Below are 22,436 nucleotides of genomic sequence, written 5' to 3' on the forward strand. Positions count from 1 at the left end.
AAAACAATGTGGCCACTTCAGATAAAGAGTCTTACTTTAACCTTATATTCCATTTCCTTGTGTTCCTGAAGCAATGCTTCATTTTCCTTTAAAGATGACCCCAAGTTTTGCTTATTAATGTAATCTTTTATGTTCTTCTTGTACCAAGAGGTTATCTGAAATCAGAAACAATCTTTTAAATGAATAATATACGTAAAGAGCTTGATGGAAGCTGAGTCAATAGGGACAGAATCTGCTCTGCTGACACAGGCTATTCTCTTGTGGGCTGGCAGATGGATGTTTTATTCGCTGTGTTAAGCCAAAAGATCATTTCTTAGATTGTGTTTTATTAAGTCAGACAACTGTGGCATGTTCCATAACCCATGGTTATGTAAATCAGAACTTAGCATGATGTGTGAATCCAGCCACACTTTTCTTTTCTGTGGCAAATATATTCTCAATCATTATGTAACAATTTCTAGAAAGGTTGATAATGAACACATCATGTTAAGTTCCTATTTACAATAATTGGGCACCTGTAGTTTTACTACCTTGAGTCCCTGGAGAATAGCCATAATAGAACTGAGCATTATACCCTACCTAATGTAAAATGTGTGGCGGTCTATTATTTTTTAGCAATGGTATTTTTAAAATATTTTTTTAAAATTATAATTAAGATTATAAAATTAAGATTATAATAATACTCTTGGGTCTCACGATGGGTAGTCCTTATCACATTCTTTCAATTGCTCAGAGATCGGCAAAGAGGTAGAATTCCGGTCATGTTCAGGCATACTAAATGGAGATTGGGAGGGGGTGGTATCAAAGAAATCAGACTGATTAAACCAGTATTAGGACAACGGGAGGCAAGCTGTTCTATGGACATTGCAACATTGTGCTTATTCCCCGAAGGGTCAGAGGTTGCAGTGAATGTGATGCTTTGACTATTCTAACAGAAGAAAACACTGCTATTAAGCAAGAAACTTTTCCATTAACTACCGAAACCGCTTTTATGCTATTAAACCATATGCACCAATACCATACTTCTAATATTAAAATACTATTAAAATATTGCATTTAACATAATAAAGCAATAAGAAAAACCTGCATTAGAATATTAATCTATTCTTGATATTGCTTATTCATCCTTTGCCATTTTTAGATGTGTTGGACTACAATTCCCATTATCATTGCAACACGGGCATTTGTAAGCGGATGACCATAGTAGGAAGTAAGTCCTATTTAATTTGATTGGGCTTAATTCTGAGTAGACATATAAATATACATGTTTATTTTCATTTTGCTTCACTGCGATGTCTCCTTTTCAGAGCTGTGTTTTGCAATAGTTCTAAGTGGTTTTTAAACCTTGGTCTATTCCAGTGATGGGTTGCAGGCGGTATGCCCCGGTATGGGTGTACCGGATCCACCCACCCGCATGAGCTCCTTACCATCTTTTGAAGCTGTTGGCACTTCAGCACATGCGCATGGCGCATACAGCGGCTGCATGACGCTCTTCTGAGCAGCTACAACATGTGGGTGCGCTGTGCGTGTGCATGCATGCACCATGCGCATGCATGTGGGTGATGCCATGGCCGTTTCAACCGTACCAATTGGAACGGAATCTGGAACCCACCACTGGTCTATTCATTTTAGTTTTAGCCAGAGCCCCTTTTAGGCAGTTTTATCTATGCATGATAGGAAGGAGCAGATTCACATTACATGATTACCCAAATTGCCAATGAAGATTAAGACAATGTAAATTCTAGACATTATAATCAGAGCTGGGTTTCACATAATTTTACCACCGATTCGCCATGCAACGAAAATGTATGAGAGAGAGCAGCTTGCACGCCTGCACTTTGCTTGCACCCATGGCTTGCACACATGGGCACAGCTTAGAAAACGTGGCTAAATACAATAGCATAGCACCAGGGCGGGTGGGCAGCAACCAGCAGGTCACCATTACCAGTTCACCCAAACCTGTCCAAACCGGCTGAGTTGATGCCCCACAATTCCACTTCCAGAAATTGACTGTACTCAATTGTACTGGAGACCACAAGGAGCAACATAGTATCTCATGCACATTGCATAGCTCAGGTCAAAGACAAACTGACCCATCAATCACACCAGCCTCTTCTCTACAAAGTGACCCTGTACACCCTTCCCCAGTAGCTGTTGCCTCATGCCACTATAATGCAAAATCTGTTAGGACTCAGCCAAGATGGCAGCCAAAAATGGTGTGATTGAAGCAATGCACATAAAAACAGGCAGGACTTCAATCAGACTGCTGTTTTTGCCATCTTGATTTCTTTGACTACATCCTGCCGGTGGCTCTGATAATGACTGAGAAGTAACAGGTCAAAATGTCTCAGCCATGAAATTTACAAGATATTTTCAGGCCAGTCACCTTTCTCATCCTGACTTATTGTTCGAGTGATTGGGAGGAAAACCTGAAGGAACACAAGTAATCACAATACTAATAACTTAAGATCTGGGAAGGTAGATAGGATAGAATTGGGCTAAGTAAATAAGTCCTATCATTTCTGGGCTGTAAAGCCTGGATGACCATTAGGTGGCTACAGAAAATCAGCTCTTTGTTCCCAAGTTTGCGACCCAACTAAACTATGCCTCAAGGAAGCAAATGATAGCACCACATAACAACTACAAGTAATTGTGAAAATAGGTTCTCTGTTCCTATAGCTGTATTCGCTGGAGCTTTAATGAACACGTAGAAGCTAATTCTGCACTATGCTTCATTAATACCACAACAACCCTGATATGGAAATAAAATGAATAATGTACATGCTACAGTGCAGGATTTTTTTTACTTTAACTCCTTATTGAACAATTGTCTAAGCATAGACCACAATTCAACATTTAATTATTCATCCCAAACCAAGAAAACTACCCCAAAGTGTCTCTAAATCACTAGAAATCTATCTTCCCTTGAAAGGTATTTACCTTTTTAAAATTCCATTAATTTCAGTGAGATTTCATTGTGCCTAATTACACTGGGAGCCAGTTTGGTGCTACGGTTAAGGCATCTGGTCAGAAAGCCGGAGACTGTGAGTTCCAGTCCTGCTTTAAACACGAAATCAGCTGGGTGACCTTGAGCTGGCCACTTTCTTTCAGGCCTAGGAAGGAGGCAATGGAAAACCACCTCTAAAAAACCTTGCTAAGAAAACTGCAGGAACTTGTCTAGGCAGTCTGAGAATCAGACCAAATTCAATAGAAGGGGAAAAAATTACACTAGACAGACTCCATCTTCTGTCTTATTGAGTCAATTAGAAAGAATTTTGCTAAGAATATTCTGAACGCAAACAAGAGTGTTTCCAATAAAGTGTTCAACTACAAACTCAGCAAATTACCAAGGTGTTCAGAGTAGCACGGGATTTTTAAAAAATGAAAGAAATTAAAATTTTAATTTGGTGTCACACCACAAAATGACTTTTTGAGTGCTTCGAATTTATTCATTTTCTTTATCACTCCACATTCAACTCCTGATTTCATTTTTAAATTAAAAAATCTGAAGGAGTGGATATATAATCACACATTTCCCCCCGACAAACTTGGGATCTGAACTGAAGTGAAGTATAATGCAGTGGCTCAATTGAGCCACAGTGGCAAATCATTATAACTGTGAGTTTGGCTTTGTGATTGATTTCCTTTCTTTTTGAAGAAGAAAGTTTTGGCATTCTCCTTTTCACTTCAGAATAGGGTGACCATGTTTTCTTGGAAAAAAAATAAAGGACAAACCTAAATAAGGGGCAAATCTGAAAGCGGTTCATAAGAATTTTAGAGAATTGTTTATAACTTTGCTTTACAAAGGAAAATTGGCAAGAAAATTCTAAAGAACAGCTTTTTGAAATAAGAACTCTCCATTATAAAGGATATGGGGTCACTGTATTTTACAGCAAACTAGGTTTTTTTATTTACGTATTTAATTGATCTTTTGGACCATCTCATGACCCTAGGCAGTTCACAATAATAATTTTTTTGTGATATGGCTAAAATGAATTTTAAATCACAATTAATTGAAATGGCCTGGGGAATAATTCACTTTTAGGGACCTTCTTAACAGGTATTACAATTTAATCCAATTTCATATGCATGGAGAGACTCTTCATGAGGATGAGGGCCATAATGGAGGAAAATGTGCTTCCAACTCTGCCTCCCCCCCCAAAAAAAACTTTCAGATAATGGGGCATCATCAACAATTTGTCCTGCTAAAGAGCCCTCAGACTGGTTGAATTGTCTTGAATTTATGTAAGATCAAGCCATATAGGATTTCATAAGTTAAAACCGTCATTTTGAATTGTATCCAGGAATCTCCTGGCAGTTAAAATCAGGATCCAAAATCATAAGCCACAGTTTAGGATTTCAATTGAGGAGAAGCCTGGTTTGTTGCTAAATAATAACAGGAATTGTTGCAGTCTTCCTCTTGGACACAAATTTCAGAGAAATGGGGGAAAGTGGAATATGAATCTGCAGCACAACCCCTACTCCACAAATCGTGTTTTAGAGGAAGACTATAATATTGACAGTATATTTCTTGCAGATTTTGTTTTGGTTTACTTTAGTTTAAGAAATCTGTGTGAGAAACAGCCCCTGGATTTAGGTGAGGAATGCCAACCTTTTGAAATAAATGGTTACATTTGTCATTTTTTAGCAAGTGATAGGTGGTCAAAGAAAACAGCTCTTCTAAGAAGTGTTTGCTCATTCACAGAGTGGCTACAACAGCGAGTATAGTTGAACACAAAATATCAATTATCAAAAGATAAACGTATAAGATTGCTCTGTGTCACAATCTCTAGGCAACCAAGATTTTCAATATCAAGCCATAGCCTACTATCAGAACACTCAATCTCTCACTTTCCATGAGCTCTGCAATTGTCCCTTGCTCCTATAACTAACAATAGAGAAAGTAAAAAGGAAGAAGAAGACGACATTCTTTTCCCCTGGGTGTTTTTAATAGATTTGATAATATGATGCACAACTGCTTGAATGAAAGTTGGTTCTCAGAAACTGGCAACAAAGAGAAACATATGAAATGACACTAAGATTTCATGCAAAGGAACAAAAGTATGAACAGCCATATCTATCTAAAGCAAAACAATGGACAATACAGAATTTATAAATCAATATACGTATGTTTAGCTTTTAACTTAAGTCTGAATGAACGAATTGGTAGTGTTCATACACATTTCATTATCACTTTTATCTTTTTCAAAACTACAGTAGTGTTTACAAGGAATCCAGGACATTTCTTAGAAATAAGGATGATTCCAAAGGCAACTTTCTTTTTGTCTATTTGCTTAATATTAAAGTAATATTTTAATACCTTTTTTTGAGAGGGGGGGTGGGGTGGGGGGGGGAGAAGGCCTCTAAATGTCTATGAAGATTCTCAATCATCCAGGTTATGCTTGTCCCAAAGATGCTTTTTAAGAGGCAACTGGACTTTCTGGTTTTTCCTTTTGCTTCTCATCCAAGAAATTTCTTCAGTTTATGAGGAAGCTTCTTGGATGCAAAGTGAAATGTCTTCAAAGGAAAACCAGAAAGTCCAGTTGCCTCTTGAAAAAGCACCTTTGGGACAAGAGTTTAGGTGCACATTGGTGCTTGTGGTTGCTGCACTAAAGTCCCAGTGAAAAAGTGTGCAGATAAAGGAGGAAAACCTGCACATTTGAGCCAGCTATCAACCAGTTCTTCATCTTATTCCAGAACAAAAATAAAAACAGTAATATAAAAGCTAATAAAATTAGTTTTATGTACAAGAGTTTACACTGTCACAGATTTTTGGTAGTTTAAGAAGGAAAAGGCTACATTGATGCTGGTACAGTTTACTTAGACCTATTGCGTTAATGGGATGTGGTGGCTCAATGGCTAAGACACTGAGCTTGTCAATCAGAAGGTTGGCAGTTCAGTGGTTCGAATCCCTAGCGCCGCGTAATGGAGTGAGCTCCCATTACTTGTCCCAGCTTAGCAGTTCGAAAGCACGTAAATAATGCAAGTATAAAAATAGGGACTATTTTGGTGGGAAGGTAACAGTGCTCCGTGTGCCTTCGGCGTTTAGTCAGGCGGTCACATGACCACAGAGACATCTTTGGACAGCCTTCGGTTTAGAAACGGAGATGAGCACCACCCCCTAGAGTCGGGAACGACCAGCACACATGTGTGGGGGAACCTTTACCTTTACTATTAATGGGATGAGAATAAGATAAAGGAATCCTCATGAGGACATATCACAAAAAGAAATTACCAAGGCACATTGATGCTGTGATTGGATGCAAGGGGGAAAGGGACCAAGTTTTGTTAAGTCTGAATTTTTGCCTACTAGAAATTTGACTGATATAAACCTTTCCCTATTAACGCCTTATTTTCTCTTAGAATTCTGATCAATGCACAGATTAGAACTAATAAACACAAGCACAGTGTTCCCCTTCTATATATCAATTTTCACATGTAATGGCTGCAGCAGAAATAGTAAGAGAAAATATTAAAACATATAACTATCGTATTTATCGGCGTATAACACGCACTTTCCCCCCCCCCGAAAAATAGGGGGCAAATGATGTATGCGTGTTATACAGCGATATAACATTTTAATGCGGCTCTTCTGTGTGCCGGGCACCCGCTCCCCTCCCTCCCACTGTTCCCTCTAAGGTGCGCGGCTGCGCGCCCGCGCAGGTGGCAAGAAAACACCGCGCAGCAGTTTCCAACTGCCGCGCAGTGCTTTCTGCTGTCACAGGCGCCGGAGGCTGGGGAGGTCCTTTGCAGACGGCTAGAACTGGCCACCCGCAAAGGACCTCCCCGGACTTGTTTTGGTGAGCGCGGGGTGACTGACGCCAGGAAAGCAAGCCTGGGGAGGAGGTCCTTTGTGGGTGGCCAATCCTAGCTGCTTGCGCCCGGCGCTGCAGCTAAAGTAAAGCCCCTGCCGCTACAGGTTTTAAGGAGGAAGACATGGGGGGGAGTAACTCGCTAACAAACTGTACTTTCGCTTTATCTCCTTCGGCCTTAATCTGTTTAAATTGCCCTCGGTATTGGGGGGGGAAGAAGACACATAAGATATTGCATTTCAATGACACTTTGTGGCAAGGACACGTGTTAGTTGCTCCCTTTCAGCCTCAAAATGACTCCGAAAGCGGCAAGCGGGGAACGGCAGCAACTTCCCTCTTCCAACAGCCCCCCCCTCTGGGAAAGTGGCTTTTGTCAGTTGCCTTTTGAGCGGCCAATCCTAGCTGCTTGCGCCCGGCGCTGCAGCTAAAGTAAAGCCCCTGCCGCTACTGGAATATCTGCTGCCGCCTCCTCCTCCTCTAACAGCACCCGACGCTGCGGCAGAGGTGAAGCCGCCAAAGCTCCCACCGGCGCCCCTGCCTATGGCAGTGGCGCCTCCCCCTCCATTCAGAGCACCTGAGTTGGGCCCCGCGTTACCCTGCCCCCTCCTCCTCTGCTGTGCTTTTGAGGAGCCATGAGGCCGCAGGAGCCAGTAGGAAGGTGGTGGGGGGGGCAGGAGCAGGGAAAAAAGGCCTCATGGCTTCTCAAAAGCATGGCGGCGGCGGAGAAGGCAGCAGGGGTAACGCAGTGCTCCGAGTGGAGGGGGGCGCCAGCGGGAGCTTTGGCGGCTTCACTCCAAATGTAGTGGTGCTGTTGGAGGAGGAGGCAGCTGTTGTTCTGGTGGCGGCAGGGGCTCGTCGACATCTTCAGCAGCAGCCCTGCCCCTTGTGAAAAAAGCCGAAGATGGATCCACGCAGATGACGTCGCCGCAACATGACTGGAGGAGGAATTCTGGGAGTTGAAGTCCACAAGTCTTCAAGCTGTCAGGTTTGAAGACCCTGGGTTTTTTCTTTTTTCTAAAGGGTTAGGGGTGCAAGGGTCTTGCAACTTGACAGCTTTAAGACTTCCATGCTTCAAATGCCAGAGTTCCTGAGCCAACAGGACTGGAGGAGGAATTCTGGGAGTTGAAGTCCACAAGTCTTCAAGCTGTCAGGTTTGAAGACCCCTTGGGTTTTTTTCCCTAAAGGGTTAGGGATGCAAGGATCTTGTAACTTGACAGCTTTAAGACTTGCGTGCTTCAAATGCCAGAGTTTATTGAAACTAAAAACAGTGTACCATCCTATGTATTTTCGGTTTTAAAAATGTGGCTCTCAAAATAAATTTCAATCGTGGTTTTGGCGAGATTTGGCTCAGTTGAAAAAAAAGGTTGCCCACCACTGGTATACACCATATACACCGCCGATATAATGTACATACTTCAAAGTTCTTTATTTGAAATTTAAATTTTTTTCCTGAAATTTCCCTCTTAAAATGAAGGTGCATGTTATACGCCTGTGCGTGTTATACGCCGATAAATACGGTATATTAAACGTAACCAGAAATCCATCTAAACTGCAATGCAATCCTTATTTCTCTTTTCCTACTCATAATATCCGACAATAATTATGCTTTTCTACTAGTAGAAAAGAGCTCCACTATATGGAAGCGCCTACTGTATCAGAAGAAGGGTAAACCTGCTATCCTCATCTTCTTTTAGAAATGCAAGATATGAATAAACCATCCCGAGATCCTGGAATAACTGATTGGTTTGTACACTCGGTAGGAGTATGTTTGGAAGACATTGAGAAAAATACATTAATAATGGATATGCTTCCTAAGATAATTATGGGTAGAATAACTCTGTCTGCCTTTTGGGTTCCATTAATGCAGGGGCATTATTGAGCGTATTTGACTGAGACGAGCATTCAGCAATTATGAAACTGCTCAGAATGCTGCACAACAGTTAAGTTAAGAAAATTATATTGTTTTTCAACTTTCAGGCCTAAAAATTGGTTCCCGGTCAGCTATGAGCTATTGAAACAGAACAAACTGAGGTTGTTGTTACTGCTGCCAAAATGTGATTCTAAAAATGAGAGAAATATTTGACTACAAATTGAGTAGCCCTATGCAGGGAAATACCTGAACGTGTCAGAGCTAAATCTATGTACCTATTCAGGTTCCCTGCAGTTCCCAGTCCCAATGTTTTTGTTACAGTACATAGTGCTTTCTAATTGCCAAGGTCTGAAAGGGAGGATTGGAACCCTATTCCACTTAACATACCTATTAACTTCTCTATGACTGGAAATCCTGGATAATATTAGTATCACACCTATGCATGAGATCCTGCTCAATAGCTTGTCATAAATAAGGATTAGGAGCCGGTTAACTCAAGAAACATCATTTAAAAAGCAGTTAGAGGTGGACTCTTCAAAAATCATTTACAAAGAACAAGTACAGATGTATCCAAATTACAAAGATGGATTCACACAATAAGATGGATTTACCTATTTCATCAATCTCTCTCTCTTCTTTTGAGATAGGCAAAAAATAATTGGGAAGGAGGCAAACATCTCATTCCTAAACGACCTTGTGTTAGATACTATAAAAACAACAGTGTTAAAAAGCAAGACTTCACCGTATCTATTTCTCATTATTTCGATAAAATATTTTTTTTTAAAATGAGAGTCAATCTTGGGAAATGAAAGCAGTACAGTCTAAGGGTGACAAACCAATCAAGTTTGTGTCTCACTGAGCCTTAAGGTACTGGACTGGAGGCTAAAACATATGAAGAACGGTTGCAGGAACTGGGTCTGTCTAGTTTAATGAAAAGAAGGACTAGGGGAGACATGATAGCAGTGTTCCAATATCTCAGGGGCTGCCACAAAGAAGAGGGAGTCAAACTATTCTCCAAGTCACCTGAGGGTAGAACAAGAAGAAATGGGTGGAAACTAATCAAGGAGAGAAGCAACTTAGAACTAAGGAGAAATTTCCTGACAGTTAGAACAATTAATCAGTGGAACAACTTGCCCCCTGAGGTTGTGAATGCTCCAATATTGGAAGTTTTTAAGAAGATGCTGGATAACCATTTGTCTGAAGGGGTGTAGGGTTTCCTGCCTAAGCAGGGGGTTGGACTAGAAGACCTCCAAGATCCCTTCCAACTCTGTTATTCTATTCTATTCTAGATAATTTGTGATGCTGTCGTGACTTAACATAGAGATGGCTGCAACATCATGGTTTGTAATTTACCTCCTTTATATTATTCAAAATGAGGATTTGTTCTCAGCTATCAGTTTATAGCCAAAGGCACTGAAGATGACGCTTCTGAAGGAACATAGGATTTGTCATTGTGGATACAGATCAATCTAGTTGTGAAACTGGTAAATCTAGTCCTCCCACAGGCAATTATGAGCATCTGATGAATGCTTCAAAGTTTGCTAGCAAGCCTAAGCATATTCATAAGACTTTACTTGGGGGATTTTATATCAAAATTCAAAAAGCAATTTGTAATTTATAATATAGCCATAGAACATTACAAAACAGGTAATATGGCACTCTCCGGGGACCTTTTTGGAAACTCTTGAGAGGCATCCGCAATAAACTATTGCTGTCATTTGCATATTTAATTTAGTTGCCCAGTCTGTTTCAAAGGACATAAAACACTTTCTGTATCTCTTATGTTAAGATGATTTCTGCATAATATTATATGGCTTTTCAGTTTAAATTAACATCCCTTTCTCTACTATGAACTGCTCTCTCTCTCTCGGGAGGTTGATCATGCTTTTCCACAGAGTTAAGAAAGTGTCACAAAAAGTTTAACACCTCCACATGTTTATCTTGTTCAAGCCATATAGAATTTAAAAAGCTATTTCATCCCCAGAGGGGAAAAGAGGCATCAGTTGCTCATTTCTCTGTTGCAGAATGATTCAGAAAAGTCCTGCTGCTTCAAACAGAAAACCCATCTAATCCAGCATCCTGTTTCCCAAAAAAGCCAACCCCCCAAAATCTTACAAATGGGAATGAAAGTGGTAACCCAACAACTGAAACACAGAGGCAGGTTGGCTTTCCAACCTGGAGATAATACTTGTCCCTCTTATTAATTGCCTGCACTTTTGAAGTTGCTGTATCAGTCCATACAATGACCACAAAGTCTGAAGTTGCCCAATACACCTCACTTGCTGACTGACCATTCATTCAGCTATGGAAGATGCTGGCCAAAGATTCACAACCAGTCCTTAAAGTTGTGGTTGCTGCAGCATCTCCATGCTCACGAGGAGACCACGATTTGGGTGCTTGGTAACTGGCATGCATTTACAACATTCATAAGGTCCTGCAATCATGTGGCTGCTATTTGCAACGTTCATAGTTGACATCCAACAAGCAAAGTCATAGGGAAGCCAGTGGGAAGTTGCTAGTCGCAGTGACATGACGTTGCACTTAAGCATTCACAGTGATTTATTTAATGACTGCAGCCAAAACTGACAAAACACTGTCCTAGGACATGATTTGTCACTTTATGATTACATGGTACACTTTACACTTCCAACTGCAGTCCTTAAGTGAGGACTACATGTATGTTAAAATCTGGTTGGCTAATTGATGACTCGGTGTACAGTGCAATCACAAGCACTGTCAACAGTAACCTCCATTAATTTCCCTATGTGTTTTTTGTATATATTTAACTCATAATGAAAACTGGGGGGGGGGGGGAGATTGTGGATTGGATGTCGTCTGTATCAGACATACTATAGTTTCATTCTATATCAATTTAAAAAGGGAAAATAATCCTTACGCTGGAATTAATTCTTGTGATTATTATTTTGTTATAATTTCAATTCTCACTTCCTTTAAATAAGGATTAAATAAGGTCTGTATGATTTGTATTATTAATATGGACTCACTAATTAAATTTTTGTGCCTACTTTTTCAGGGTTCCTGACATTCCTGCTGCAATGCGATAAATTTCCCCTTTCCCTTCTAAGCCAATTTTGCAAATGATTTGTTAGCCAGGAATATTGAGAATTGTAGTCCAACAGATCTAGCAAATAAAAAATGTGGGGAAACAGTTAATTCAAGAATAATGTAACACAAAACAACTTTCCAGACTGTACCTGGTTCTCCTGGCAATGCCATTGACAGATTTGCAAAACTTGTTCCAATCCTTCACCTTGCAGCTTCAAGTATTTGTCCAGCTGTCTCCTCCTGTCTTGCAGGACTTCAAGGAGAATGTCAATTTTCAAACAACTATTGTGGGCACCCTGAATGAATTTTGGATTTATATTTGGCCCATCAGATTTGAATTCCTGTATGAATTCAGTTAGGTCATGGCTTTTGTTTAAGAGTCTCAATGATTTTTCCAGAAGCTCTGCAAAGACAGTATGAAAAATAACATGTTAATTTGCGGGGGGACACATCATCGTTTAGCACTGGAGAAAATATACATATGTTGATGTAGGTTTGTTGTATCATAAGAGAAAAACAGTAAAAACTCTGTACTTCAGCATCTGGCTTAAGTAAACATGATTTTGCTGTGCCACGTTTAATTCCCTTGGGCTCTTAGCAGTCATACTTACAGCATGAAAATGCCAAGAGGCACAGCTCTTTGGAGTAATGGAATGCAAAGAGACTTGCATATTATGTCCAGCAGAGGGCACTGCTATCATTCAGATTAATTTTTAACAGCAGCTGTTCAGATATTGGCATATAAAGCCAATAATACATATAATGTTCAGGACTGACAGGCTGACAGTTCCTAAAGCCCAAAATAAAATAAAAAGCATGCCATTTGCACATTACATCAATTGTACTTAAACATGTATTTGCACATTCTCTCTGTGATCCTTGATCTTTTTAAAAGCAAAACAAAACCACAGTACAGGCAAGCACCATTGCTGAAATTACATTCTTATAAAAGCTGATGCAAGGGCAGAGTTCAAACTCTGAATGCCAATATTTCATCTCCCTTTGGCAACACAATTGGATCAAGTACTTCACATGTTTGTTACCATACAAACACTCTTGTCGAGTGACATTCCTTGGGGTATTGACATGGTGCTTTTAACAGCAGCTAGTGAAAAATCTCCATGGTGTGGTAGATAGGAAACACAAGGCACTTTCCAAAAGATTAAAACCATTTCATCATGTAAACATCACGAGAAAAATCACAGGACAATTTATTCTAAAAGACACCTGTAATTTCTAAGGATCAGCTGCCTAGGATCTGAAATATAATTTAAATCAAATGTCAATGAACTTTGCATACATTATTGAACAAAGATGTTATGTCACACAAGGTGCCTTTTGCAAAATGTAAAGGTAGCAGTGGTACTTAGTCACTTATATTGCATAAAGCTGGGTCTCCAGCTGCATTTAAGCAAATACATTGCAATGCATGACAAAGAAAACTAAATGTAACAAGGCAAGGCTCTACCCTGTCTGGGGATCAAATCTCGGGATCCCAAAAATAAGCAAGCACATGATTTACCAATAAAGGAGAATAATTGTAGCTCAGGGTTAAAATGGGGAATCCTTGGTGCTCTCTGAGCTTATTTTCTTGCAGGCGTTTCATTACCTAACTAGGTAATGCGGTACCTAGGTACCTAACAGTGCAAGCACGTGATTTATTTCAGTTTTCCCCTTACTAAGTGGCCTTTGCATGCTTACTGAATTCAATTTCACCAAGGAGTCTGGATGTAAAGGCCTCACCCAGCACTTTGTAGAGAGTCTGGATTTTGTAGAGAGGAAAAGGCTCCTGGTTTACCCCCTCCTCTCAGGCTGTAGTAATTAATAAGGATGTCTGTGTGTGTGCACATGTGCAAGTGTGCATGTGTCTTCAAGTCAGTCTTAATTGCTGGCTACTTCAAAGAGAGTCCCTGCAGTTTTCTTGACAAGATTTCAGAAGTGGTTCACCCTTGCATGGTAGTTTTCTGATCTCTAGCCTCCTGTCTTTAAACAAACTAGCTTTCGGTCAACTACTAATCTATACTGTATATATAAAAACCAAATACCACTCACTCATCACAAAATTCCCAGAAACATAAAGCCTACCAACTTGAAATTTAGCACGTACGTTCCTCTTGGCTTCTAGGTACTTGCTAAGAAAGGATTTTTCAAAATGACATCAGATCATTAGTATTTCTTAATTAACACACTCTGTTGCTAAGGAGTTCTACTCCCCCTCCCCACCTGAAAAGAACTCTGTTCCAACTGCCAGTTGCCTCACATTCTGTTACCTCAGTTCAAGCGTTCTAGGTTCTAGGTTGCAGACGTTCCACTCCTTCATTCAGGAGTGGTCTGGGACTCCTTACAGTACTAAACATTGGTACCTCACCAAAATGGCTATGCCTTCCACCTATGGAACTGCTTCTGGACTCAAGGCGACGGAAGCGATATTCCCTTATGTGTTTCAATCATCAACCACCACTGAATGAACTCTGTTCCAACTGCCAGTTGCCTCACATTCTGTTACTTCAGTTCAACCCTTATGTGTTTCAATCACCAACCACCACTAAGCCAACGGATTGTGAACTGAATTTCTCCTGCATAGCATAGCCCGATCACATAGTTTTGTCATGAAGCACAGGTATCCAGCTAGTTCCCAAATAAAGCAAAGATATGGAAAGTCTGGTTCATCTGTCTCACTTAAACCAGCAGTGGTTCACATCTTAGGAGCTGGAAGTCACAACTTCATCTCCTAGCCTTTTGAAATGATGGAAACCAATCAAGGAGAGAAGCAACCTAGAATTAAGGAGGAATCCCTTAACAGTGGGAACAATAAACCAGTGGAACAGTTCAGAACTTGTGGGGGCTCCATCCCTGGAAGCTTTTAAAAAGAGACTGGACTGCCACTTGTCTGGAATGGTGTGAGGCCTCCTGCTTGCAGAGGGTTGGACTAGAAGACCTCCAAGGTCCCTTCCAACTCTGTTATTCTGTTATTCTGAAATGTTTAGTATCTCTGAACATTGGGGGGAAAGGGGCGCTTCTTTAAATTCTTCTTGTTAGATAGGGCAATGAGAAGGCAGACTCAGGTTTAACGCAACAACAGCTCTTTATTACAACAGTCAAGTCTGTACAATCCAGCCGCAGTTAGGTCTGACAGCTCTCCTTTTATAGGGAGCTGTCAAAACTCTTAACCAATCAGATTGAACCTCTGTTCCCGCCTAAACAGAGGACTGGAGTGGAAACCCCAGTAGCCTGTGTTAATATCTAACACTTCTTTTCCTAATTGTTGCAAGGGGACAAATGCTTATCTAGATATCATTGGAAAGGGAGAATGGAAACATTGTTTTTACCAGTGGTGGGATTCAGCCAGTTCGCTCCATTTCGTGAGAACCGGTTGTTAACTTTCTGAGCAGTTTGGTGAACTGGCTGTTGGAAGAAATCATTAGGGCAGAGAACTGGTTGTTAAATTATTTGAATCCCGCCACTGGTTTTTACCCTTTTTGCTTGTTTCTAGTTTATTCCAAGTTTGAAAAGTGGGAATAAGAAATGGAGTTTTAATATTTATTTATTTTTGATCTTTTAAAATTCTTTAATGGAATCTGTTCATTATTTTTTTAAAAAAAAATATGTTTACAAAAATTGTTCAGAAAGAAATAATGTACAATACATCCCCCCCCCCCATAAAAACAAAGATAGTTCACGCATACATAGGACAGAGGGCATTAAGATAAATTTGGTATAATGAAGGTGATCCCAAAATAGTTGGAGAAATGCTGACTTGGAGTGTCCTAATTCTTTTGTAGAATTATAGAAAATTCGAACTTTCTTTTTATGTACAAGTCATCTTGTTATTGAAGCTCAGATCTTTCAGTATGTAAATGTTTTGAGTCCCTATCTTGAACACCGTCTCCAATTGCCTGAGTTCACACAACAAGCTTAGTCTCAAACTATCCAACTGCATTTTAGCCACACTGCACAATCTCAGCTTTTAATTTTAGAAGACAAGAGTATAAACTGATTACATTTAGGAAAAAGTGGGGAAAAAATGAGAACAGCTAAGAGCAAATTGGTGGATAAATGAAGGGAGGGAAAGCAGAAGGACCAAGTTGTTGCAAAACCAAATTGCTTCTCATCATCTTTGCTGCCTTTTACAAAAGTTGCTAGGAGGATGGGACCGATGAATTCAGTACAACCAAAGTAGACAGGCTTAATTTGCACATCTAATTTAAAGCCTGCAGAATGGGGTTAGGAATGAAATTACTATCAACCAAGCACTCATAAATAAATTAAGCAGAGCAAAAAAGGTTGCTTCAAGAGAGTGCTACTAATACATGGGCTTCATTAAAAAACCAAGGTGTTCTTTTCATTTTACCTATTGATAAAATTGGAACTGATTGCCACACCGGGTAAAATATAAAAAGACCATTTTAATTACATATATGACTACATGCTTTTTTATTTCTTATCTCTTTGAAAAGACAAAAAACGATGAATAAATTGTACGAGCTACCCATTCTTGACGCTTTGGGTAAAAAAAAACCAAACAAACTATATGCTACAAGATTATTTTTCTTATGGCAAACAGTGACCTTATATCGTTTTTAGGGATGAGCCTCAGTTTTTGCAATGGCAGTCAATCCCTAGTAAATCTTCCAAGCTTAAATTGCTCTACAATGAGCTCTTTACACCAATGAAGATTGAATCGAGACTACCAAACTGATATTAAAGTTTCCATTGTTCTAGCTTTTGATCAAAATTACCTATGATACAAGCCATTTAAGTCAGAACCTGTTTAATTTAAACACACACACACACACCCCCAAGGGTAGAATTTTAAGAAACCTGTTTGGTATCAGGCAATCAACAGCAATTTAAAACTATTTTTTATGTAATAATCGTTGGGATTTGAGCACCTCACTGGAGGAGTTCAGCTTCCCTCAGTGCACAGAAGGGAATTGCTCTGGCGGACTGCAGGAATGGAGCTTGGACAGTGGTGGGATTCAGCCAGTTCGCACCACATTGGGAGAACCGGTCGTTAACTTTCTGAGCAGTTTGGTGAACTGGTTGTTGGAAGAAATCATTAGGGAAGAGAACCGGTTGTTAAGTTATTTGAATCCCACCACTGAGCTTGGATCTTCAGGATTAGAGTCCCATTTCGGCACCGATTCATTTGGCGGGTGGAAGCAGCTTGCAACCTTCCATGCCAGAGAAGGAATCTAGCAGAGAAGATTGCACATGGCGATCATATTTGATCGCGGACTGCTTGGTTACGAGTCATAAGTGTGAACAGGTAGCCAAGCTCCCATATTGGGATCAGGTGATCATGAGGTGTGTGGCAAATAGTGTGACATTTTACAATGGCCTGAGGTGGTTCTTGCTTTAAGACACCCTTTCCAAAGCTGACATACTGTAACTTTGAAACAATCAGTCATTAAACAACCTGTACTTTATATGGTCCCCCCCCCCCCCGTCCTATTTTATCCTTGTAGTAACTTAATGGGCATTTAAGAAGAAATCCTGCTGAACTTTTCCAGGGAGCAACAAAATCGGGGGGGGGGGGGGTGTTTGAAACTGGGTTGCCTCATGCTACTTAAGTCTTCTATCAACAAAACCCAAATATATTCAATACTCCCAGTGTATTTAGCAGCAATCTTATACAGGTAGTTCTCGGGTTACAACAGTTCATTTAGTGACTGTTCAAAGTTACAACGGAACTGAAAAAAAGTGACATGATCATTTTTCACAGTTACAACCTTTTCAGCATCCCCTTGGTCATATGATCGAAATTCAAGTGCAGCTGGGTCATATTTTATGAAGTTTGCAGAGGTCCCCTTTTGCGACCTCCTGACAAGCAAAGTCAATGGGGAAAGTCAGATTCACTTAACAACCGGGTAGCTAATTGATCAACTACAGTGATTCAGTTAACAACTGTGGCATGGAAGGTCATAAAGTGGGGCAAGACTCATTAATAAATGTCTCACTTAACAACATAAATGTTGGGTTCAGTTTTGGTCGTAAGTCAAGGACTACCTGTACACAAATCATTTAGGGCAGCAGTCAGCAACCTTAAACACTCAAAGAGCCACAAATACCCTAACTGGAAGCCCCCTGTTCAATTCTGGAACTGACCGGAAGTCCAATTTCCCCACCATAGAGTCTCCTCCTAGCGAGGCATCCATTTTTCTTCTACCTGTCCTAACCAAAAGCCCTATCAATTGTGGAGCTGACCGGAAAACCCACTCCTTACCATAGAGTCTACTCCTGGCGCGCCCAGCTTCTCCACCCCCACACCAACCGGAAGCTCCTCTCAGAATTGTGGTGCCGACTGGCGACAGGGAGCCGCAGCAGAGGGATGAAAGAGCCACATGTGGCTCCAGAGTAACAGGTTGCTGACCCCTGATTTAGAGATAATCACCAAGGGAAGCTTTTAGGATGGTTTATGTAAAGGCTTCTTTTAGGTTCTAAAGGTTCATAATCATTCCGTAGCCTTCCTTGTTTGGACTGCATCTAGCATATGGTGTGAATTCAGCCATTTGTTTCGAACTGTGGTTTATAGCTTGACATCTCAAGTAAACCTAGTTCACCAGGCTTTATTCAAACAGAACAATGGAGTAGTGTGATGCTCAGTGTCACTTGATTACAATGACAGTGGAGCAAAGGGCTACATAGAAAATAAAACATTTCTGAATTCCCTAGGCTTTGAATCTCAACTGTGCTCAAGATTACACTTCAGCTGTATATGTTCCTACTGAAAGCCCCCCCCCCCCAAAAAAAATGGTCAAATGTGTTTTGTAAGCTGTCTCTGTATTATATTAACTTGATTTCTGGTTACATTTGTACATTAAACTAGCCCTTTGAATATTTTTTCATTTCATTTCTCTCTGCTATTTCAATAATAGTGAGAGCCAAGAGCTTTTACAAAACAGATCCTTTCTCACAACATGCAAGCCATAATAAAAATCATTATATCTGGCATAAACGCCTTGATGCAACATAAATGGATTTGTGACTGCTGCATATTTCTCTCCAAGATGCCAGTGGATTGCCTGCAGCTCCCTAGCAGCCATCTCATCCAACTTTCCAGCACAGATGGACAACAACACTCAGAAGGCAAAACTATACATTGTGGAATTGCTTTGTGCCAGAAACCGATCGTGCTTATCAACATCACAATACCATTAGTAAGATGAAGAAGATGACTTTGCAATATCACAGACGGCATACTTCGGGCGGCAAATCCAAGAACTGGATCCCACAATTCCTTGAGCAGGGCCCTGAATCCTTCTAAGCAGATAGAACTATTCTTCTTCCTGCAATTCTGAGTGGAGTTGGCCCACATTTCCTGATTTCAAGTGAGAACCACAGGTTAAGGTCCTATAAGCTGAACTACCCCAAAATTACTTGACTAACAATTTCAGCCTAGTCAACCCTTCCTTGCTCATTTCTGTTTCTTGACATTTCTGTCTGGTCTCCATAATGATGCCAGCTGCCTTTCTCTGTAAAATGTATGCCCAGAGGGTGTCCCATTAAACTAGGCTCTCGTCTTGGATGAAAAATACATCAACATGTGGGTATCATTTGTTTCCAAATGCAACCATTATATGATTATGTAATGCCACCATTTTGTGGGAAATTCAAGGCAGTTTAAGACAGCTCTCATCGTTTTATCTCCAAAGCAATCTAATGACAAAAGTGCAGAGAAGAGCAACCAAGAGGACTGGAGGCGAAAACATACGATGAACGATTGCAAGTATCGGCATGGCTAGTCTAGTGATGAGAAGGACCAGGGGAGACATGATAGCAGTCTTCCAATATTTGAGGGGCTGCCACAGAGAGGAAGGGATCAAGCTATTTTCCAAAGCACCTGAAGGTCGGGAAAGGAATAATGGATGGAAGCTGACCAAGGAGAGATTCAACCTAGAAATAAGGAGAAATAAGGCCAAACCAGTAGTGAAATTCAGGCCTGGGTCGCAGAACCGGCAGCGACCCAGGCCTGCCACACCCTCAAACTGGTTCTCTTGCGACTGCTAGGCTGCTGCCATTTTGGTTTTTAGTGACTGCGCATGTGCAGTTCACTGTAAATTGTTCTGGGTGTAGAGTCCTGGCAATGACGTCGGGAGTTTCCCCCGAGTCAGCCAGCAACAGCCAGGTCGCATCTGATTGGTTAAGACACGGCCTGGCTAAACAAGGGCAGTTCCCTGTTGTTTGATTGGCTACCCTGCCTGACAGCTCCATATAAATAGCTGTCAGGCAGGGACAGCTCCCGCTTCTCTCCTGTAATTGCGTGTTCTTGCTTTTGTTCGAATAAACCTGTTGACTTGCCTCACGGCGTCTGTCTGCGTTCTTGCCAACTTAACACTGTGCATGCACGAAGAACAATTTACATTGACAAGCACACTCGCACGCACACACACGCATGCTTTGCACATGGGTTACGAACCAGTAGTAAAACTGGCAGCAACCCACCACTGGAACAGATGTATTGCATAGGAGGGTCTCTACAGAGTAAGTGCATTGCTTAGTAAATGTGCTAATGAAGAAAATCATTACATACAAAATTAAAAATTGAAACGAGCAGCTTTAAAAAAAAAAACCAAAAAAGTTATGATTGGCTATCTGAACAAAGTATAATAAGTCCAGGATTTGAGGGCCGCATTGAGCTTGCCAAGAGGAAAGCCATTTGTTCAAAATGTTTAGCCATGCCTGAGTTTCATTTCATGTGCTTTTCAATGTAAAGCTCATTCTGCCTGAAGCTTCATGAAGAAAGTGTATATGAAATAAAACAAGATCTTCTGTTGCCATTGCTTCAGAGAAAGAGAGAGTTAATGGAATGCTAAAATCTTTTCCAGATTTTGGATGTACCAGGTGCATTGATTCAAATCCACAAATCTGATACCAGTTCCTGCACCAAACGGCACAGTAGTGCCAAATCCAATTGACTCACTAGACGCACCAAGAGGTTATCTCCGGTTCAGCATTACAGCAATCAGTGGGTGGGGGGGGGCTCTGAGAACTGGACTAAGCAATATGTAAATTGAATCATGTCCAGTCTTAGGAATTTTCTTTGCTGCAAATTTTTTAAACCAGCTCTATGCATCCTTGAGCTGGCAAAAATAAATTATACTAGCCTGAAATGTACTGACCCGTTCCTGATCCCTACCCTGCGTCTTTTAATCCTAGTCCTGGCCAATCATCTGGCTGCTCTCCAAAATCAATGGTGACAAACCCAACACATTTCCTCTATGGGGATACTGCCCCTCGGTAGAGTTAAAATAATTGATAACAGATATAGGTGGTTCAAGCCAACTCGCTTTTGGCCTTGGAGACACAACTGGGCAAAAGAACGTTGCCAGGATATGTTTATGGGGTGAGTAGCTGAAGTAGGAGTTACCTTTAGTCAATAGTTGAAACAGAACTGTTAAAATCAGTGACATTTATGACAGCGTAAGTGGTTCTCCTTTATGTTATTCTCACAACGGTCCTTGATGCAGGCTAAACTAAGAGACGGAGGCCGTGCATGGAATTTAAATCCAGCTCTCTCCAGACCAAATCTATAGTGTTAGGAAAAGGCACGCTTTGTGACATCTGTGTTATTTTTAAAAACATGCGATATTTCAACCGTGACCAAGAACATTAGCTTCAGAAGAAGTTGCAATCAACTTTTATTCAGAAAGGCCTTACTCGAAATCTTCCTTGCAAAGGGAGATGCTCCCACCCTCTTCAATACCTTTTGTATGATGTTTGTGCTGATGCAAGAGTTCTTTCAGAGATTCGAGGTTTTCAAACTCTTGAGAATACTGCAGAAAATCTTCAACTTGGTCAATTTTGGCAGCAAACTGTAGAGATAGGGAAAACACACTCTTCAAAGAACGGCATGTATCATTGAAAAGAATCTAATAAGCTTCTCGACTGCTTTGCACATTATTAATAGAATTGTTCGGTTCTTCTAAAGCTGTCTGCCTCGACCTTGTACCTTTTAGATGAGGTAGATTACAATTTCAACAGCTCCCAGCCAGCAGCACTGAAAATAATTGCTGTTTCCACCACTTGTATGAAAGAGGGACCTCTTCAAAGAAAGGGAAACAAGAAGCGGTTATCTGCTTGATTGTTGCCCTTATCCTCTGATTTTTGCTAGCTTAACAGGTTGTAAACAATGACAAATCTGAAATGCTGAGCATTGTGTTGACTTGGTAGAGCAAAGAACATCAGCTAAAACAGTTCTCTGGCAGGCGACGTAATTGTTCCAGCTTTTTAAAAAATCCCACAGAGGTGTTGCTCTGTATTTTCTCACCTGCACATGGCTGCCGCTAACTGAATGCAGCCTTGAGGAAACAGATAATTGCACCAAACAGAATTCCCCCTTTCCCCAATCCTCACATTCTTCCCTAAAGCAGAATGCTTTGAAATCAATTGCATATAAAATCTACCAAACTCTCATACCCTCTAGCAAAATATGCATATCAATAAAACAAAACAAAAATACTCTCCGCCGCCTCAAAAGGGCCCTAGAAAAGAGTCATTTATCTTCCTTCTCAAAGACCTCATTGCAAGTATATCTTCTAAGGCAGGGGTGTCCAAACTTGGGAACTTTAAGACTTGTGGACTTCAACTCCCAGAATTCCCCAGCCAGCATAGCTGGCTGGGGAATTCTGGGAGTTGAAGTCCACAAGTCTTAAAGTTCCCAAGTTTGGACACCCCTGTTCTAAGGA

General features: G+C 40.7%; 1 protein-coding gene across 4 annotated transcripts in view; it reads right to left on the bottom strand.

Annotated features, from left to right (window-relative positions):
* CCDC141 (coiled-coil domain containing 141) overlaps positions 1 to 22,436 on the bottom strand; it is a 144,514-nt gene that overhangs the window by 82,410 nt on the left and 39,668 nt on the right. For 2 of the 4 annotated variants that reach the window (XR_014173901.1, XM_081936508.1), the window contains exons 4-6: positions 21,455 to 21,563; positions 11,898 to 12,151; positions 36 to 155 (exon numbers count right to left, since the gene is read on the bottom strand). Coding sequence is in view for 3 of the 4 variants with exons in the window: in XM_081936508.1 (XP_081792634.1) it covers positions 36 to 155; positions 11,898 to 12,151; positions 21,455 to 21,563 (483 nt within the window). In the remaining variant the exon portion in view is untranslated. The remainder of the gene's footprint in view (positions 1 to 35; positions 156 to 11,897; positions 12,152 to 21,454; positions 21,564 to 22,436) is intronic. The other 2 variants (XM_081936509.1, XM_081936510.1) reach the window with 2 other exon arrangements.

The sequence above is a fragment of the Natrix helvetica genome (genome assembly GCF_964273705.1).
Source record: "Natrix helvetica genome assembly, chromosome: 1".
NCBI classification, from domain to species: domain Eukaryota; kingdom Metazoa; phylum Chordata; class Lepidosauria; order Squamata; family Natricidae; genus Natrix; species Natrix helvetica.